This window comes from Oncorhynchus gorbuscha, linkage group LG16, assembly GCF_021184085.1.
Source record: "Oncorhynchus gorbuscha isolate QuinsamMale2020 ecotype Even-year linkage group LG16, OgorEven_v1.0, whole genome shotgun sequence".
In the NCBI taxonomy this organism is placed as follows: Eukaryota; Metazoa; Chordata; class Actinopteri; order Salmoniformes; family Salmonidae; genus Oncorhynchus; species Oncorhynchus gorbuscha.
This window is the reverse complement of record NC_060188.1, coordinates 52,106,605-52,129,087: the sequence shown is the minus strand read 5'-3', so window position 1 is coordinate 52,129,087 and position 22,483 is coordinate 52,106,605. Positions and strand designations below refer to the sequence as shown.

Genomic DNA, 22,483 nt, shown 5'->3' with positions numbered 1-22,483 from the left:
AAAAGTATTACTTTAAGATTTTGTGTAACTGGCCTACACAGAATACCCCAAAATGTCAAAGTGGAAATATATATTTTTCAAAAATGTATTACAAATGAAAAGCAGAGTCAATAAGTATTCAACCCATTTGTTATGGCAAGCCTAAATAAGTTCAGGAGTAACAATGTGCTTAACAAGTCATATAATAAGCTGCATGGGCTCACTCTGTGGATAATGATTGAACATGATTTTAGAATGACTACTTCATCGATGTACCTCACACATACAATCATCTGTAATGTCCTTCAGTCGAGCAGTGAATTTCAAACACAGATTCAACCACAAAGACCAGGGATGTTTTCCAATGCCTCTCAAAGAAGGGCACCTATTGGTAGATGGGTAAAAAACAAACAATGAATATCCCTTTGAGCATATTAATTACACTTTGGATGGTGTCTCAATACACCCAGTCACTACAAAGATACAGGCGTCCTTCCTAACTCAGTTGCCGAAGAGGAAGGAAACTGCTTAGGGATTTCAATGGTGACTTTAAAACAAATACAGAGTTGAATAGCTGTGATAGGAGAAAACTGAGGATGGAACAACATTGTAGTTGCTCCAAAATTACTAAACTAAATGACAGAGTGAAAAGGAAGCCTGCACAGAACCCAAATATTCCAAAACATGCATCCTATTTGCAAGGCACTAAAGTAAAACTGCTAAAAATGTGTCAAATAAATGTACTTTATGTCCTGAATACAACACATTATGTTTTGGGCAAATCCAACACATCACTGAGGAATGCTCTCCATATTTTCAAGCATGGTGGTGGATGCATCATGTTATGGGTATGGGTTATGGGTTATGCTTGTCATCGGCAATAACAAGGGAGTTTTTTGGGGGGACAATAAAGTGAGGGGCGCCACCAACCCAGAAGATTGGGTGATCTCGCTCTCCGGGGCCAACTTGAGTAGTCTTTAATCAGGTCAATACCCACAAGGCCGCGGGGCCCGATGGTATTTCAGGGTGCATTCTCAGAGCATTCGCAGAACAGCTAACCGATATACTCAAGGTCATTTTCAACCTCTCCTTGTCCCAGTCTGTAATCCCCACATGTTTTAAGATGGACATAATCTGTTCCCAGGAACTCAAAGGCTTCATGCCACAATGAGTACCGGCTTTAGCACTCATATCTGTAATAATGAAGTGCTTTGGCGAGGCTGGTTATGAGACAAATCAACTAGATCCACTCCAATTTGCATACCGCCATAGACAACGCAATCTCAATTGCACCCCACACTGTACTCACCCAACCTAGATAAGAGGAATACCTATGTGAAAACTGCTGTTCATTGTTTACAGCTCACTGTTCAACACCATTGTCCCCTCCAAGCTTGTCACCAAGCTTAAGAAACTGATGGAGTGAGACTGAACACCTCCATCTGCAAACTGGATCTTGGACTTCCTGATGGGCCGACCCCAGGTGGAGAGGGTAGGCAAGCTGACCCTCAACACGGGGACCCTACAGGGGTGTATGCTTAGTCCCATCCTGTACACCATGTTGACCCACCATCACAAGTTTGCTGACGACACGACTTGGTAGGCCTGATGACTGGCGACGATGAGAGCCTACAGGGAGGTGGTCAGTGACCTGGCAGTGTGGGGCTGGAAGAACTACAGCAAATTTGGGCATGAGCACGCCCTCATCCACATTGACGGGGCTGCAGTGAAGCAGTGTCAAGAGCTTCAAGTTCCTCATGTCGAAATCACTAAGAACTTAAAATGGTCCGCACACATACGCGCAGTCGTGAAAAAGGCGCGTTGAAAAGGTTTGGCATGGGCCGTCAGACCCTAAAAAATACATACAGTTGCACCATTGAGAGCATCTTAGCTGGCTGCATCACTGCTTGGTATGAAAATAGCACCGCCCTCAATTGCATGGCGCTACAGAAGGTGGTGCGGACAGACCATTATGTCACTGGCGCCGAGCTTCCTGCCAACCAGAACCTCTATATCAGGCAGTGTGAAAGGAAGGCCTGGAAAATTGTTGACAACTTCAACCACCCAAGCCATAGACTGTTCTCTCTGCTTCCGCACGACAAGCGTGCATCAAGTCTGACATCAACAGGCTCCTGAACAGGTTATGATCCCCATACCATATGACTGCTAAATAGCTAACAGCTGAGTTGACATTTTCTATTTTATTCCTATTTTTTTCACTGTCTATTCACAGGGCCCTACACACTAATCACATTGATGCTCCAACACACATACAAACACTCACTCCATCATTTGCTCTCACACACATAACATTCACATGCACGTATAGTTGTTTTCAACTCTCTAGAGACAGCAGGAGTGGTAGAGATCGGCTATGAAAAGCCAACTGACATTTATTCCTGAGGTGCCTGACTTGCTGCACCCTCGACAACTATTGTGATTATTATTATTTGACCATGCTGGTCATTTATGAACATTTGAACATCTTGGCCATGTTCTGTTATAATCTCCACACGGCACAGCCAGAAGAGGACTGAACTCATAGCCTGGTTCCTCTCTAGGTTTTGGCCTTTCTAGGGAGTTTTTCCTAGCCACCGTACTTCTACACCTGCATTGCTTGCTGTTTGGGGTTTTAGGCTGGGTTTCTGTACAGCACTCTGAGATATCAGCTGATGTACGAAGGGCTATATAAATACATTTGATTTAGATTTTTTTTGTGACTCTACACAGATCCACTCCCATACAATCATCATATACACATTCCCAGTGGGTCAGAAGTTTACATACACTCAATTAGTATCCGGTAGCATTTAAATTTAAATTGTTTAACGAGGGTCAAACATTACGGGAAGCCTTCCACAAGCTTCCCACAATTAGTTGGGTGAACTTTGGCCCATTCCTCCTGACAGAGCTGGTGTAACTGAGTCAGGTTTGTATGCCTCCTTGCTCGCACATGCTTTTTCAGTTCTGCCCACGAATGGTCTATAGGATTGAGGTCAGGGTTTTGAGATGGCCACTCCAATACCCTGACTTTGTTGTCCTTCAGCCATTTTGCCACAACTTTGGAAGTATGCTTGGGGTCATTGTCCATTTGGAAGACCCATTTGCGACCAAGCTTTAACTTCCTGACTGATGTCTTGAGATGTTGCTTCAATATTTCCACATAATTGTCCTGCCTCATGATGCCATCTATTTTGTGAAGTGCACCAGTCCCTCCTGCAGCAAAGCACCCCCACAACATAATGTTGACACCCCCGTGCCTCACGGTTAGGATGGTGTTCTTCGGCTTGCAAGCCTCCCCCCTTTTTCCTCCAAACATAATGATGGTCATTATGGCCAAACAGTTATATTTTTGTTTCATCAGACCAGAGGATATTTCTCCAAATGTACGATCATTGTCCCCATGTGCAGTTGCAAACGGTAGTCTGGCTTTTTTAATGGCGATATTGGCGTAGTGGCTTCTTCCTTGCTGAGCGGCCTTTCAGGTTATGTCAATATAAAACTTGTTTTACTGTGGATATAGAAACTTTTGCACCTGTTTCCTCCAGCATCTTCAAAAGGTCCTTTGCTGTTGTTCTGGGATTGATTTGCACTTTTCGCACCACAGTACGTTCATCTCTAGGAGACAGAACGCGTGGTCCCATGGTGTTTATAATTGCGTACTATTGTTTGTACAGATGAACGTGGTACCTTCAGGTGTTTGGAAACTGCTCCAAAGGATGAACCAGACTTGTGGAGGTCTACAATTCTTTTCTGAGGTCTTGGCTGATTTCTTTTGATTTTCCCATGATGTCAAGCAAAAAGGCACTGAGTTTGAAGATAGGCCTTGAAATACATCCACATGTACATCTCCAATTGAATCAAATGATGTCAATTAGCCTATCAGAAGCTTCTAAAGCCATGACATAATTTTCTGGAATTTTCCAAGCTGTTTAAAGGCACAGTCAACTTAGTGTATGTAAGCTTCTGACCCACTGGAATTGTGATACAGTGAATTTTAAGTGAAGTAATCTCTGTAAACAATTGTTGGAAAAATGACTTGTAATCATGCACAAAGTAGATCTCCGAATCGATTTACCAAAACTATAGTTTGTTAACAAGACATTTGTGGAGATGATGAAAAACGAGTTTTAATGTCTCCAAGTGTATGTAAACTTCAAACTTTAACTGTATACTACCACCGTTCGAAAGCTTGGGGTCACTTAGAAATGTCCTTGTTTTTGAAAGAAAAGCACATTAAAATAACACCAAGTTCATTAAAAATACAGTGTAGACATTGTTAATGTTGTAAATGACTATTGTGGCTGGAAACTGCTTTTTAAAAGATATTATGAATAGCTACATAGGCGTACAGTCTAAAAAAAAAGGCCAGTTTTATTGCTTCTTTAATCAGGACAACAGTTTTCAGCTGTGCTAACATAATAACAAAAGTGATTTATAATGATCAATTAGCCCTTTAAAATAATAAACTTGGGTTAGCTAACACAACATGTATGTATGTATGTATGTATGTATGTATGTATGTATGTATGTATGTATGTATGTATGTATGTATGTATGTATGTATGTATGTATGTATGTATGTATGTATGTATGTATGTATGTATGTATGTATGTATGTATGTATGTATGTATGTATGTATGTATGTATGTATGTATGTATGTATGTATGTATGTATGTATGTATGTATGTATGTATGTATGTATGTATGTATGTATGTATGTATGTATGTATGTATGTATGTATGTATGTATGTATGTATGTATGTCGATCCAGTATTTTAAATATGGTACTGGTACTGACCCTGTATAGTATACTTGCTTACTTTATCATGTTCTTATTCTTATTTCTCCTGTGTTTTGGTTTTAACTTGTTATTTTTAGTTTTACATTGTTATTGTTACTGCATTGTTGGATTTAGAGCTTGCAACAAAGGCATTTTACTGTACATGTGCATGTGATATTAAAACTAGAGCTAAGCACAGGCAAAATCCCACAGGAAAACCTGGTTCAGTTTGCTTTCCAACAGACACTAGGAGCCAAATTCACCTTTCAGCAGGACAATAACCCATAACACAGGGCCAAATGTACATTGCAGCTGATTACCAAGATGTCATTGAATGTTCCTACGTGGCCTAGTTACAGTTTTGAATTGAATTGGCTTGAAAATCTATGGCAAGACGTGGCTGTCGAGCAATAATCAACTTGACAGAGCTTGAAGAATTTTGTACAATCCCGGTGTGCAAAGCTCTTCCAGATTTACCCGGAAAGACTTGCAGCTGTAATCACTGCCAAATGTGTTTCTAACATGTTTATTTTTCAATACATTTACAAAAAACATTAAAAAACATGTTGTTTTCACTTTATGGGGTATTGTGTGTGTGTGTAGATGGGTGAGAAAAAAACAAACAATTGAATTGTGTACTCTTGCCTTTAAATCCACCTTGGTAAATAAATAGGTATTATAAATTCCTAATACTTTTTGATCAGAAGTGGTTTGTTTAGCACAGTGCCACTGAATAGAGGGAACAGAGGATATCACCGAGCTAAACAGCAGACTGTGTGCGAGGCAGAGCTGCGCAGGTTGTTTTCACACCAGTCACCTGAAATCACTGTCACCACACCTAAAATTGACAGCCAAGCTGAGGCACCATGCTGCTGTCTGCATGCCTATTTATTCTCCTCAGCCAAATTATATGTGCTGCTTCGTATCTGCTTTCCCAAAGGCCCAAAGTTTAAAAAGGGACACATTTAGCATTTCAAATGCCCCCCCCCCCCGTTTAATACTGGAAATGGAAAGGCTAGAGTATTTTGCAATGAGGAAGACAAGGAGGAAGTATGTTTGAAGACAGTTAATCTGAAGACATTATGCAGTTGGGGGTGATCATAGTAAAAAGAGCCTATGAAGTGGAGGGAACTACTTCAGTGGCCCCCCTCTCCCCTTCCTTCCCCCATTCACGTCTCTTCTCTCCTTGAGGTACACGACTTGGAACTTAGATGGGTGACGTGCGACTGCAGCTGAACCATTTGAATTAATGCCTTTCCTTCCCTGTATCACTGCCTTTCCTTCCCTGTATCACTGCCTTTCCTTCCCTGTATCACTGCCTTTCCTTCCCTGTATCAATGCCTTTCCTTCCCTGTATCAATGCCTTTCCTTCCCTGTATCAATGCCTTTCCTTCCCTGTATCAATGCCTTTCCTTCCCTGTATCAATGCCTTTCCTTCCCTGTATCAATGCCTTTCCTTCCCTGTATCAATAACACCAGCACATCAATATTCCCCCCCATATAAATTCTCTCCGATTTATGTTCACCCGTATGTTTAATGATGTGGTGGAGGAAGTGAGGCTTGGGTTTTCTTTCTCGTGTGCCCTTCGGTTTATGTAAATCCGTTTTGAAGCAGAAGTATTAGCATGAAAATAAGGATCTTCTGTTCTGAGACATTGTTTCTGACATATCGTACACTCCCCTACACATTTAATGTACTTGGACAGTGAAGCTAAAATGTTTAATTTGGCTCTATATTCCGGCATTTGTCTTGATAAAATGTGTCATATAGAGGTGACACTGCAGAATGTCACCTTTAATTTGATGTTATTTTCATACATATTTTTTACCACTTAGAAATGAAAGCACTATATATATACAGTTGAAGTCGGAAGTTTACATACACTGAGGTTGGAGTCATCGTTTTTCAACCACTCCACAAATTCCTTGTTAACAAACTATAGATTTGGCAAGTCGGTTAGGACATCTACTTAGTGCATGATACAAGTAATTTTTCCAACAATTGTTAACAGACTGATTATTTCACTTATAATTCACTGTATTACAATTCCAGTGGGATAGAAGCTTACATACACTAAGTTGACTGTGCCTTTAAACAGCTTGGAAAATTCCAGAAAATTATGTCATTGCTTTAGAAGCTTCAGAGAGGCTAATTGAAATGATTTGATTCAATTGGAGGTGTACCTGTGGATGTACTTCAAGGCCTACCTTCAAACTCAGTGCCCGTTTGCTTGACATCATGGGAAAAACAAAAGAAATCAGCCAAGACCTCAGAAAATTTGTAGACCTCAAAGTCTGGTTCATCCTTGGAAGCAATTTCCAAATGCCTGAATTTCCAAATACTCTTCAAAGAGGCCCCCATTCACCTTTATCTCAGGGCCAGAGTGACTGTCTTCAAATGACATTTTTGATCAAATCAGACAGCCTCCTACAAAGTACCACTGCTAGGCAATCTTGTTAAGGCAACAATTAACAATAGAGCTAAAACAAAAGTATCAGATGCAATTTAAACACACCACCTTCAGCTCTGACCTGAAAATGACCAACCTGATAAATTACTTTATAATTCATCAGGTTAGTAGGCATTTTCATATGTTATAGTATAGAGGCAATTCCAGGCATTGTAAAAAGGCAAGCCGCCACCTTTAGGATTTGGTTGGAGGATCGCATTCGACTTTTAGGTGCCTTCACCTCCACCTACTGTACTGGTGTTTGACCTACCTACATTAAATTCTTCTTATGGTAATATAAAATTATTAGCCCTCTCAACAACAACAAAAACACCACCCCATTCCACTATTTAACCCTATCTAATCCTCCTCCAGACCAACGTTCTGAGAGGACAGAACCCTCCGAACTCTGTCTTTCTGCCCCTGAGAAAGGCAGTTAAACCGGGTGCCGATGACGTGGATGTCGATTCCGAGGGGTTTGGTTAAATGCGGAAGACACATTTCAGTTGAATGCATTCAGTTGTACAACTGACTAGGTATGCCCATTTCCTTTTACCACTCAACACCCACTGCAACTGTTTTGTAGTAAATCCTCGTAATCCTAAGTACTTCTCAGCTGGTGCCACCACAACCTCTATTTTCTGTGACTTCTGATCCATTTATGCAGTACAATTGACAAGCATGGCTATGAATGCTAAAGAGCCCACCTTACTGAAGCACATACTCTTCCCATCGCTCTCTGTCTACTCACAGGAATCCTTTCAGTATCCTTCACCTTGCAACCATCTTCCTCTACCACACTCTTCACTGCTTCGGCATACAACACTTTCTCTACTACTCTAACCCTGGCAACCTCAACCTGCCTTTCTCTCATTGGACACCTCGGGTCTCCAGCCCCATTGGCACCCCCACAACGTTCTTCACTGATACCACACATTCCTTCATCTCATGCCCTCCTGCACACTTTTCATAACTAGGAATCTCTCTTCTACACACTGCTGCAACATGCACATAAACATGACACCTTAAACATTGTAGTATTTCAAAACAAAAGCTCTCAAGGGATAACTTACACTTCCTAACTTGTCCTTGTCAGGCAAAGACTCTACATCAAAACACAGCAGGACAGACAATCCCTTCTTTGTTTCCCCACGCTCTCCACCGGGGGTCTGCATCGCACCAAATGGCGGGCATCACAGACACCGGCAATATTACATTTCTATTCCTCCTCAACACTCAATGCCACCTCTGTTATCACTTCTTTCAAAGGAGCCCTGCTCCGGAGAGCAAAGAAAGTCACATTTCTTGTCCCTAATCACGTGATCCGTAGCACCCTCTCCATCTGGACTGAAGAAACACAATAAATCATCACTATTCCACTCCGAGTTACTCTCACCAACTCAAAAGTTCCTTACACCACATATGGATCAGCCAAAATGCAAGGATCGATTCTCGCTACAAATCTCACTCCCACTGAGCCAGAATTATCCTTTTCCTCGGGACGAGGCCCGTCCTCACCGCACGTACTACATCCATACTTTCGGCAGGTTCCATCTCTGAGAAACGAGAACCTGTATGCCTCTTTTTGCACTTGGCACCAACCTTCCTCACCACACCGCTTCCCTCTACACTCAGCTCCTTCTCAGCAGTCATCACTGTACCGCCCCCACAATTCATTTGTCCTCAATCTCTTCACGTTCACTTTCCTTCTCTAACTCTTCCAAAAGTTCTGTGCGATCCTCCATTCCGTATTCCCTCAAAACATAACTGCCTTGAGCAAGGCAGTTAACCCCTAACAATTGCTCCCTGGGTGCAGATGATGTTGATTAAGGTAGCCCAACAAATCCTCCTTGGCATGAACAAAGTGGGAGATGATTTCTTTAGTTGTGATGTGGGACAGATTGTTGTTGTTTTTCTCTGGCCCTCTGTTTATAGTAGTATATGTTGTCTGAATCAACCAGTGGGCGACCTCAGTACCAAAGTCCTCAGAATTCTCTCTAAAACAACAGCTTTGTTCAGAAGGAAGAGCATAAGATGACATGTAGGTCTGTGTAGAGAAGAAATTAAATATAGATCTCTTTCTACACCGCATATGATTTGCATAAACATTAACAATGCATATCATTTACCAAAAATACCCAAGTACACCCAAATGGAGATCATACATTTGGAACCACAGCAAGCTGCTGCCTTTCTATATCAAGCTATCACTGCAGTCGATGTAGTAATGCACTCATACAATTAGTCACAGCTTTTAATTTGTATGCAGATAGAGCAATTACATCATGCATTCGTGATGCACAGGGCTAAGACTTTTCCTGGCCATGTGACCTGACAAGGAAAATCTCCTAGTGATGTGTGCTATGTATAATAATTTTGCCTTTGCATTCACTAGCAGTAAAAACAAAATATTTCATGCTCTGATAGAGATTGAATGGTTATCTAAGTCTGTTATTTTCTGTCATATATAGAAACAGAAAGTGACGTTTTTCTAATTTTAGTTGCGACATGGATTACGCAACAGATGACAAAAGTAGGTTGTCAGAAGTAACAGTGAGGTTTAAATGCAATTAATGTGAATTAAAACACTATGTCGAATCAAATGTTTAAACTGCCTCTGCTCGCCTTGCAATACACTTCCTGTCGTCTCTGTACAGGCACATAGAGCTCGTCTCAGCAGCTGTGAAATTGTCTCACACCGGAGAGCAAACCAGCTTTATCGTCCACTGAGCAGCACTAACCTGCAGATAAACTAGGGAGACAAACGCTGTGCACCCTCTATCTGTCTAGCGCTAGCAACGCGTCACACCACTGCAGCAGTGAAACGGAAGAGATCAGTGTTGGGATTGGCAAAGAAAGCAGCCTGGGCTCCTATCGGTCCCTTTCTCTGCTGCTTTCACTGACCTGCCCATCACAGCTCCTCTAAAATGTCGCACAAACCCAAATTCAATTTCTGCACTGTCTCTATTTGTGTAGTGTAGATTTTGTAACCCCGATATACAGTGCGGATTTTGGTCTTTATAATATAGACCCTGTCTAGGTTAAGAGGCTGAGCCTTTGTTGAGAAACAATAGCGTTGTCTTCCTTTTCACTATTGCAAACATATGTGTAAACTGGCAAGGAGGAGCCAGAAAACTGGATTACAATTATAAAGTCACGGAAAACAAAAGATACCATACAACACAAAAAGTAAAAAACAAGTTAAACCTTTTACAGTCCTCTTGTAGTCTGTGAGGGCAATCATTAGGGCCAGGACGATACCCGTATCGTGATACTAGTTAGTATCTAGGCAAGGAATTTAACTTCTTTAGAAATGCAGCCCTAATGTTGTAAATAAACATCAGGACGTTGTTGTCATCCAGAGTCACATGTATTTATTTTCCAATCTATAACACACAATACTTTACATTCAGAAGGTTTTTTAAAGGACCAAAGAGGTTAGGTCTGCTTCATGTTTGAAGTTCAGTCATGGGGGAAAAAAATATTGTGAAACTGCTATCGTTCCAGCCCTAGCAATCATACTGTAATGTAACACTTAAGGGAAAGTGGGATACCTAGTCAGTTGTACAACGGAATGCAATCTTCCACATTTAACCCCTCTGAATCAGAGCTGCCTTACACTTATATCATCTGCATGCGGAGAGCAGTTGTTGGGGTTTAACTGCCTTGCTCAGGGGCTGAACTACAGAATTTTACCTTGTCAGCTCAGGGATTTTATCCAGCAACCTTTCAGTTACTGGCCCAATTGTCCTACCCACCAGACTACGGGGAATCATGTCTTGCCGTATGGTTACAAAACTGTTCTCTGGAGTCTAGCCTTGAGGCGTCACACTACGGAGCAGGGCAGTGTGGCTTCTCGAGGCCTGAGCTCTGGCTTTAGTGTTAGAGTAATGCAGGAGTGATTCATCTCTGGTTATATCCTGAAGAGTACATATGTAATGTAAGCCTCAGCGCACGCACACACACACACATTACACATAGTCACAGACATAAACATTGGAGTGAAGTTCCCTAAAAGGCTTAAATAACCACTGACTGTGCAGTGCAGTATCCAGGCAACAGGGCTTGAATCAATGGCGGTGAGGGGGGTGTGTCACTCGGATGTGTCATGAAGAAGTCGACAACCTTGAGTTCCTTGTCCAAGACTAAAGCGCTACGGCTAGATAAACAAATCGATGGAGCATTTGTCCCGCTGCATGGATCTCACCGGAAATATACAACAACAAAAAACGATCCATGGTCAAAGAACCACTTATGTGCAGATCAGACTGTACATGTTAAAAAATAAGCAAGCAAGTACACATTATGTAATTATATTTGTTCATCTACGGTTCAGACACTTAGGTCTACATGTCCTGGGCACATCCACTGCATCAACCAGACTCTGCATCATTAAGCAGTTCACATCTCCTACTAGCTGCATCTGTTTCTGATGGCACTGAAGTTGAGTGAAGGTTACAGTTGAGTGGCTGCAAATTGAAGAGGAACACGCACCAGGGGCTCATTTCCCATAGGAGACCATCGCAGTTAAATATGCCCATCCAAGCACAAAATGTGCATTGAGGACGTACAGTTTACAGAGTACAGCTTACACATCTAGAGGAGCTTCTGGCAGAATACCAAACAATGCATTTAACAAACACAAATACATCCACAGATATCCACATATACAGCATGGCAACACTCAGTAGTCAGAGGGGAAACAGTACAGCAAACTTTAATTGGACGAATCTGACTGTACAACATTCCAAACCATTTCAATTAATGCCACTCTGAACTGAGAGAGAATACACCTAACAAATATCAACAATATATCCACAAATACTTCAATAATATAACGTATCCAGAATAATAGCAATTGCAGAGACGCTTGAGCTTAACATTGATCAACTGTGCTTTATCTGTGTATTGTGAAAGTATGCATCTCTTTTTGCCAAGTAGCCTAGTGTACAGTTTGACTGTCTCAAGAGGTTCCACAAAACAAAAATGACCGAATGATGAGCAGTACCTGAATGTGAGCTGTACATGTAAACGAACTTGGTCCATTTGTAGTGCTGGATCAGGGCAATGAGGGGCTCCTGGAGTTCCGGTCTCAGCTGGATCACAAACTGGTTGTTGGTTTCTATGGGGAAACTGGGTGTCACAAAGCAGACGTGGAGAGCCCCACAGAATGACATGAGCATGTTCATGGTCTTCCTGTCATACAGTCCGATGATGGCGTAGACTCCTTTGGAAAACTGTGAACAAACTGTGGAGAGGAGAAAAGAAAGAATGGGAAAGGTGATCACATCTGATTGCTATGTTTATTCATAGAAAAGACTGAACAGACAGGAAATCGGTGAGACATTAGAATGGGTGAAGGCATACATGTTAACTCCCCTAGAACAGAGACGGGACCGCCTTAAGTAGGCCCGGGGATACATTTATTTTAAAGGAACTCAGTCGGGGTCTCAACTTACTGTATACACAAAGTGCAAATTCTAAATGTGTTTGTGCATCAGCAATTTTTCTCGTATGTCAGTCACTGATAGTCACTCAATTGGCCCGTGTCAGCAAAAAAAAACAAATGTGATTGGTTAATTAGGCTAGCCAGCTTTCTAAGCGTGTAGTGATCATGGTTGAATTACCGACCCCGGTGGCCCCCACTCTCGGATATCATGTGAAAAACTGCAAACATTTCTCTCCACCCTATGGATCAGTAGAATTGCATAAAATTACTTATGAAATTTCTAAATCTTCTCTCTGCCCAATGGCAATTTTTTTAAATTGCAGCAAACTTGCTTTAAAGCAAACATTTTCTTTACTATTCATGGCAAAAGTTGTAGACTTGGAGGAATTTACTATAAAACATAACATTTTTCTCTCCTCTGTCGAGGAAACAGTCCTACTTGTATGGGAACATCATATCAGGAATGCAACATAGTATTATCCCAGCAAACAGGGAACATTTCCTGAACATTAGCTAAGATTCCCATTAAGTTCTATTTAGGGTTTTATCTATTGGGATTATAATGCTTTTGATAAATGAAAATGTTATTTAATTATTTTAAATGAAATATCCTTGGAATGTTCTCCTAGCATTCACTGAAATGTTGTGCACAACATCTGTACCAACCACCATAGAACATTCCCAAAATGTTCTCATTAGGTTTCCAGGTGATAACACAATGTACCTGTAATGTTTTCCCAGCAAACCAAAATTTGATTTGGAAAGTTCCCAGAACATTCGTCAAGGTTGTGGCAAATGTTTTCGTAACACAAAAACTGTCCAGTTGTTCTGTTGATTAAACCATGTTTGTCCTCTCCTCTTTTGACCTCACCCTCTCACCTTCCCCCCCTACTCACAAGGCAGGCAATACGCTCGACCTCATCTTTACTAGATGCTGTTCTTCCACTAACCTCATTGCAACTCCCCTCCAAGTCTCCGACCACTACCTTGTATCCTTTTCCCTCTCGCTCTCATCCAACACTTCCCACACTGCCCCTACTCGGATGGTATCGCGCCGTCCCAACCTTCGCTCTCTCTCCCCCGCTACTCTCTCCTCTTCCATCCTATCATCTCTTCCCTCTGCTCAAACCTTCTCCAACCTATCTCCTGATTCTGCCTCCTCAACCCTCCTCTCCTCCCTTTCTGCATCCTTTGACTCTCTATGTCCCCTATCTTCCAGGCCGGCTCGGTCCTCCCCTCCCGCTCCGTGGCTTGACGACTCAATGCGAGCTCACAGAACAGGGCTCCGGAAGGCCGAGCGGAAATGGAGGAAAAGTTCGCCTCCCTGCGGACCTGGCATCCTTTCACTCCCTCCTCTCTACATTTTCCTCCTCTGTCTCTGCTGCTAAAGCCACTTTCTACCACTCTAAATTCCAAGCATCTGCCTCTAACCCTAGGAAACTCTTTGCCACATTCTCCTCCCTCCTGAATCCTCCTCCCCCTCCCCCCTCCTCCCTCTCTGCAGATGACTTCGTCAACCATTTTGAAAAGAAGATCGACGACATCCGATCCTCGTTTGCTAAGTCAAACAACACCGCTGGTTCTGCTCACACTGCCCTACCCTGTGCTCTGACCTCTTTCTCCCCTCTCTCTCCAGATGAAATCTCGCGTCTTGTGACGGCCGGCCGCCCAACAACCTGCCCGCTCGACCCTATCCCCTCCTCTCTTCTCCAGACCATTTCCGGAGACCTTCTCCCTTACCTCACCTCGCTCATCAACTTATCCCTGACCGCTGGCTACGTCCCTTCCGTCTTCAAGAGAGCGAGAGTTGCACCCCTTCTGAAAAAACCTACACTCGATCCCTCCGATGTCAACAACTACAGACCAGTATCCCTTCTTTCTTTTCTCTCCAAAACTCTTGAACGTGCCGTCCTTGGTCAGCTCTCCCGCTATCTCTCTCAGAATGACCTTCTTGATCCAAATCAGTCAGGTTTCAAGACTAGTCATTCAACTGAGACTGCTCTTCTCTGTATCACGGAGGCGCTCCGCACCGCTAAAGCTAACTCTCTCTCCTCTGCTCTCATCCTTCTAGACCTATCGGCTGCCTTCGATACTGTGAACCATCAGATCCTCCTCTCCACCCTCTCCGAGTTGGGCATCTCCGGCGCGGCCCTATTTGGATTGCGTCCTACCTGACAGGTCGCTCCTACCAGGTGGCGTGGCGAGAATCTGTCTCCTCACCACGCGCTCTCACCACTGGTGTCCCCCAGGGCTCTGTTCTAGGCCCTCTCCTATTCTCGCTATACACCAAGTCACTTGGCTCTGTCATAACCTCACATGGTCTCTCCTATCATTGCTATGCAGACGACACACAATTAATCTTCTCCTTTCCCCTTCTGATGACCAGGTTTAAATCTCTGCATGTCTGGCAGACATATCAGTGTGGATGACGGATCACCACCTCAAGCTGAACTTCGGCAAGACGGAGCTGCTCTTCCTCCCGGGAAGGACTGCCCGTTCCATGATCTCGCCATCACGGTTGACAACTCCATTGTGTCCTCCTCCCAGAGCGCTAAGAACCTTGGCGTGATCCTGGACAACAAACTGTCGTTCTCAACTAATATCAAGGCGGTGGCCCGTTCCTGTAGGTTCATGCTCTACAACATCCGCAGAGTACGACCCTGCCTCACACAGGAAGCGGCGCAGGTCCTAATCCAGGCACTTGTCATCTCCCGTCTGGATTACTGCAACTCGCTGTTGGCTGGGCTCCCTGCCTGTGCCATTAAACCCCTACAACTCATCCAGAACGCCGCAGCCCGTCTAGTGTTCAACCTTCCCAAGTTCTCTCACGTCACCCCGCTCCTCCGCTCTCTCCACTGGCTTCCAGTTGAAGTCGCATCCGCTACAAGACCAACGGAGCTGTGAGGGGAACGGCACCTCAGTACCTCCAGGCTCTGATCAGGCCCTACACCCAAATAAGGGCACTGCGTTCATCCACCTCTGGCCTGCTCGCCTCCCTACCACTGAGGAAGTACAGTTCCCGCTCAGCTCAGTCAAAACTGTTCGCTGCTCTGGCTCCCCAATGGTGGAACAAACTCCCTCACGACGCCAGGACAGCGGAGTCAATCACCACCTTCCGGAGACACCTGAAACCCCACCTCTTTAAGGAATACCTAGGATAGGATAAAGTAATCCTTCTCACCCCCCTTAAAATATTTAGATGCACTATTGTAAAGTGGTTGTTCCACTGGATGTCATAAGGTGAATGCACCAATTTGTAAGTCGCTCTGGATAAGAGCGTCTGCTAAATGACTTAAATGTAAATGTATGAAACATTTGCCAGAACACATTTTGTCTGTTCTTTCACAGAATGTTTCATTAGGTTGTGAGAACAGTCGGGTTGGGTACATTGTGGGGTCATCACAAAATATATGTTCCTAAAACCCCAAACCTGTCCTGTTGTGTGAATGATTATACAATGTTTATTTTAGGCTGCAAAAAACAGTCACCTGATGTTACAAGAACATTCTCAGAACACATTTTGTCTGATATGTAAAGGTTCTCAGAATGTTTCCTTGGGTTTTGGGAACATTGTGGGGATATGACTAGAGTTCCAAAACACAAAAGTGACTGAAACATGGTCCTGCTCCTCTTTTTTTAACCAGCTCATGTTTAAAACAAATACGATGTGTTAAAACACCACTGGAGATACAGCTCAATACTATACCTGCGCCTCTGCTCTAGCCATTTTGTTTGCCTCCCTGTTGTGCTGTCTACCCATCTCAGCATCTTCTCTGCTGTCATTACGTGCTTCTTCTTGTTCTCTGTCTGTCTTAATGCCTTTATGTTATTAAAGCCAAGTTAATGACTTAAGATAAATTGCAAATTAGTGCCTGTCATGTCTTTTCCTACCATAAGTTTGAATTAATATTACAGGGCTCCCGACTAACATTTTCCCCTGGTATCACTGGTGCCATTAACTTTTACAGTTTGTGGGACCAGCCCCTGATTTTGTCGGACCCAAAATCATTAGTAATCATCTTGTGAAGTCATTCATAGTGCTTTATCAAGAAGTATGATACATAGCCTACTGGGGTATTCAATAAATTAATAGTTTCCTCTAACAGCTCCAGGCAGGAATGCATGATTCAAGATATTTGAATGGGCAACTTTAATCCAGTGATTATCATTCATTTTGGGTTGACAATTAGACTATAGTTACTGTCAAAATATAGAGATGAATCTTTATGTGCACTAACTAATATCCAAGCTGGTCATTAGAAATAGACATTGATTTGAAAAGGTCGTAGAACGTCCATATATACATTTACAAATGTAAAAAAGATCGCCCAGCGCTGGGCGAGAGCGAACTCATAGATCATCCTGATCTCGCAGGCTTACATTCTGTTTTGCCACAAGTATAGTCTGGCCACGACCAGATTCAAACTATTTGAGCCCCTCCCTTCCATCCACTGTATGGCCAGACCAATCGGCATCCTCTGATCATCTGTGGTTTGCAGAAGTCAAATCATAACAAAACTGTCTGCTCTTGAGGAGGTTGGTGTTGATGCTAGTATAGCAGCAGTTATATCAGAACTGGAGGGCATAACTTAATTGAAAGAAAATAAAATAACAGCATTGAAGGCTTTTCTCAGGAGTGAAGACATATTTGCTCTACTCCCGACTGAAGTTCGCCAAGAGCTTGATTTACCAGCTAGCTCTGTTTGGTAGACAAGAAAATGTGGAAGATCGAGTATCGACATTGATCGCCCTCAAAGAAGTTCACATCACATACACATAGTAAATATACATTTGGAATGTATTCAGACCCGTTGACTTTTTCCACAATTACTTTACAGGCTTATTCTAAAATTGATTAAATTGTTGTTTCCCTCCTCAATCTAGTTACCCCATAATAACAAAGCAAAAACTGTTTTTTAGAAATTTGGGCATATGTTTTACAAATAAAAACTGAAATATAACATTTACATAAGTATTCAGACCCTTTGCTCAGTACATATTACAGCCTCAAGTCATCTTGGGTATGATGCTACAAGCTTGGTACACTTGTATTTGGGGAGTTTCTTCCATTCTTCTCTGCAGATCCTCAAGCTCTGTTGGGTTGGATGGGGAGCGTCGCTGCACAGCAATCTTTTTCAGGTCTCTCCAGAGATGTTCGATCGGGTTCAAGTCCGGGCTCTGACTGGGCCACTCAAGGACATTCAGAGACTTATCCCGAAACCTCTCCTGCATTGTCTTGTCTGTTTTGCTTAGGGATATTGTCCTGTTGGAAGGTGAACCTTTGCCCCCAGTCTGAGGTCCTGAGCGCTCTGGAGAAGGTTTTCAACAAGGATCTCTGTTCATCTTTCCCACGATCCTGACTAGTCTCCCTGTCCCTCAAGATGAAAAACATCCCACAGCATGATGCTGCCACCACCATGCTTCACTGTAGGGATTTTGCCAGGTTTCCTCCAGACATGACACTTGGCATTCAGGCCAAAGTGTTCAATATTGGTTTCATCAGGCAAGAGAATCTTGTTTCTCATGGTCTGAGAGTTCCTTAGGTGCCTTTTGGCAAACTCCAAGAGGGCTGTCATGTGCCTTTTACTGATGAGTGTCTTCTGTCTGGCCACTCTACCATAAAGGCCTGATTGGTGGAGTGCTGTAGCGATGGGCGTCCTTATGGAAGGTTCTCCACAGAGGAGCTCTGTCAGAGTGACCATCAGGTTCTTGATCAGAACCAAGAACCTGTTGCATAATTTGCATAATTGCATAATTTGATATCAAACGAGTCCTTGCTATTGATAAATAACAATACTGTGCAGTCGCCTACATCGACCTGGCCAAGGCTTTCAACTCTGTCAATCACTGTATTCTTATCAGTAGACTCAACAGCCTTGGTTTCTCTAATGAGTGCCTCGCCTGGTTCACTAACTACTTCTCAGATAGAGTTCAGTGTGTTAAATCGTAGGGCCTGCTATCCGGACCTCTGGCATTCTCTATGGAGGTGCCACAGGGTTCAATTCTCGGGCTGACTTTTTCTCTGTATATCAATGATGTCGCTCTTCCTGTGGGTGATTCTTTGATCCACCTCTATGCAGAGGACACCATTCTGTATACATCTGGCCCTTTGGACACTGTTTTAACAAACCTCCAAACAAGCTTCAACGCCATACAACACTCCTTCCGTGGCATCCAACTGCTCTTAAATGCTAGTAAAACAAGATGCATGCTCTTCAATCGATCGCTGCCCGCCCAACTAGCATCACTACTATGGACGGTTCCGACTTAGAATATGAGGACAACTATAAATACCCAGGTGTCTGGCTAGACTGTAAACTCTCCTTATTAAGCATCTCCAATCCGAAGATAAATCTAGAATCGGCTTCCTATTTCGCAACAAAGCCCCCTTCACTCATGCAGCCAAACATCTCCCTCACTAACTTTAAGCGTCAGCTGGCAGAGCAGCTTACCTATTGCTGCAGCTGTACACAGCCCATCTGTAAATAGCCCATCCAACCAACCAACTATCTACCTCATCCCAATATTTGTTTTTGTTTTTCTGCTCTTTTGCACGCCAGTATTTCTACTTGCACATCTATCACTCCAGTGTAATTTGCTATATTGTAACTACTTCGTCGCCTTACTTCCTTAGTTAATTTGCACCCACTGTATACAGATGTTTCTATTATGTTATTGACTGTATGATTGTTTATCCCATGTGCAACTGTTGTTTGTGTCGCACTGCTTTGCTTTATCTTGGCCAGGTTGTAGTTGAAAATGAGAACTTGCTCTCAACTGGCCTACCTTGTGAAATATATATATATATTTTTTAAGTTGAACATTAATTGTACTCCTAGCTAGCAGTGGATAAATAACAGGCCTTCTCAAAGACAATTAGCAAACTATAGCTTGCTATATGACTTGCTCTAACATAGCGTTGACAATATGATGACTTCTGTTTGCAAGTGCATAAATATGGATGTTATTGATATACTTTCTCATGTAGAGTCTTTTGGCTCTTATTTTTTTTCAAGTCAAATTTTTGTCACATGCTTCGTAAACAACAGGTGTAAACTAACAGTGAAATGCTTACTTATGGGTCCTTCCCAACAATGCAGAATACAATAAAACAATTCAATAATAACAGAAAAACATAGTAACACGAGGAATAAATACACAATGAGAAATGATAACTTGGCTAAATACATGGGGTACCAGTTGTTTTTATATATTTTTTTATTTCACCTTTATTTAACCAGGTAGGCAAGTTGAGAGCAAGTTCTCATTTACAATTGCGACCTGGCCAAGATAAAGCAAAGCAGTTCGACACATACAACGACACAGAGTTACACATGGAGTAAAACAAACATACAGTCAATAATACAGTATAAACAAGTCTATATATGATGTGAGCAAATGAGGTGAGAAGGGAGGTAAAGGCAAAAAAAGGCCATGGTGCAAATTAAATACAATATAGCAAGTAAAACACTGGAATGGTAGATTTGCAGTGGAAGAATGTGCAAAGTAGAAATAAAAATAATGGGGCGCAAAGGAGCAAAATAAATAAATAAATAAATAAAATAAATACAGTAGGGAAAGAGGTAGTTGTTTGGGCTAAATTATAGGTGGGCTATGTACAAGTGTAGTAATCTGTGAGCTGCTCTGACAGTTGGTGCTTAAAGCTAGTGAGGGAGATAAGTGTTTCCAGTTTCAGAGATTTTTGTAGTTCGTTCCAGTACTGAGTTTGTGTGCAGGGTTACAGCAGCATAACACCCTGCATCCCACTGCCTGCTTACCTCTGGAGATAAGCAAGGTTAGTCCTGGATGGGAGACCAGATGCTGCTGGAAGTGGTGTTGGAGGGCCAGAACGAGGCACTCTTTCCTCTGGTCTAAACACATATATATCTCAATTCCCCTGGGCAGTGATTGCGGACATTATCCTGTATAGAGTGCTGTCTCTTGGATAGGAAATTAAATGGGTGTCCTGACTCTGTGGTCACTAAAAATGCCATGGCACTTATCGTAAGAGTAGGGGTGTTAACCCCGGTGTCCTGGCTAAATTCCCAATCTGGCTCTCATACCATCATTTCCACCTAATCATCCCCAGCTTCCAAATTGGCTCATTCCTCTACACTGTAACTATTCCCCAGGTTGTTTCCGTAAATGAGAATGTGTTCTCAGTCAACTTACCTGGTAAAATAAGGTTTAAATACAACATGTAAATGTGTACATAGGAGAGAAGTGAATAGGCGACAGGATAGATACTAGACAGTAGGTGTGTATGTGTTGGAGTGTCAGTGTTGGTGCATCGAGTCAAAAAGGGTTAGTGCAAGGGTCAAAGCAGATAGTTTGCTAAAATAGTCCGGGTAGCTATTTGGTTATCTTATGGCTTGGGGGTATTTGCATTTGTATTTGGTATCTACACTACTCTACTACATCATATATACAACACAACATCCATGTGTAGTGTGTGTGTATAGTGCATATGTTATCATGTGTATGTGTGTGTCTCCTCACAGTTCCTGCTGTTCCATAAGGTGTATTTTGTATCTGGTTTTTCAATCTCATTTTTCTGCTTGCAAGAGTTACAGTACCTGATGTGGAATAGAGTTCCATGTAGTCATGGCTCAATGTAGTACTGTGCACCTCCCATAGTCTGTTCTGGACTTGGGGACAGTGAAGAGACCTCTGGTGGCATGTCTTGTGGGGTATACAGGGGTGTCTGAGCTCTATGCTAGTAGTTTTTACAGACAGCTCAGTGCATTCAACATGTCAAAACTTCTCACAAATACAAGAAGTGATGAAGTGAGTCTGTCCTCTACTTTGAGCCAGGAGAGATTGACATGCAGAATAATGTTAGCTCTCCTTGTACCAGTGTTGTAGTACTCGTCTCGGTCTCTAGGCCTCATATTGAATGTCTCGATGGATACATTTGTACTCGGTCTCGGACAGTGAGGACTTGTAATTTCCTCCCGATACGAGCGGAGACCAGGCCAAATATATACTTTCTTTTTTTATATATCTTAACAGCCTTTATATCTATTATATACATGTTTTCGCAGTGGTGAACCTATAGGCCTTCAGTGTGTAACAGGTTTGTGATTCTGAAAGGACAGCAACTGTAATACCAGCGAACTCATGTAGGAAAGTGCACTTTTTGTAAAACACAAAGGGCCAGTGGTGGAGAGGAGGCTACTCTTAAGCAATAAAGCACGAGGGTGTGTGGTATATGCCAATACACCACAGCTAAGGGCTGTTCTTAGGCACGACGCATACAGCGTTTAGCCGTGGTATATTAGCCTTATACGACAACCCCCCGAAGTGCCTTATTGTTATTATGAATTGGTTACTAAACTAATTAGAGCAGTAAACATAAATGTTTTGTCATACCTATGGAATATGTTCTGATATACCACGGCTGTCAGCCAATCAGTATTCAGGGCTCTAACCACCCAGTTTATAATCAGATATATGCCGTATACCCAGGTAGGAAAGAGGTTTCAACTTATATCTACCAGTAAATGCTGACCACACTGTTCGCATTACGTGAGTGAGCGTTGCAAAATAAATGTACACAATAATGTTATTCAATCATTGCATCTAAACTGCTTGCTCGTGTCAACGAACATCTGCATAGCCAGGCACAAAAATAGAACTTGGTTCTATATCCTCATTGGTTTTCAGGAACATATTCTCACGTGGGTGATTGAAAGATGAACTGAGGTCCACGTTACAGTGTAGTTGGTGGTGGTAATGCACCTTAAAGTTGGTTGTCAACTGCCATTTGAAGAAGAAAAAGAAGAAGAAGAGATTACTAGAAATGAACTCGGTTTACCC

General features: G+C 42.5%; 1 protein-coding gene across 2 annotated transcripts in view; it reads right to left on the bottom strand.

Annotated features, from left to right (window-relative positions):
• LOC124000488 (glutamate receptor 1-like) overlaps positions 1-22,483 on the bottom strand; it is a 103,568-nt gene that overhangs the window by 50,956 nt on the left and 30,129 nt on the right. For both annotated transcript variants that reach the window (XM_046306871.1, XM_046306872.1), the window contains exon 3: positions 12,224-12,463. In XM_046306871.1, the coding sequence (XP_046162827.1) occupies positions 12,224-12,463 (240 nt within the window). The remainder of the gene's footprint in view (positions 1-12,223; positions 12,464-22,483) is intronic.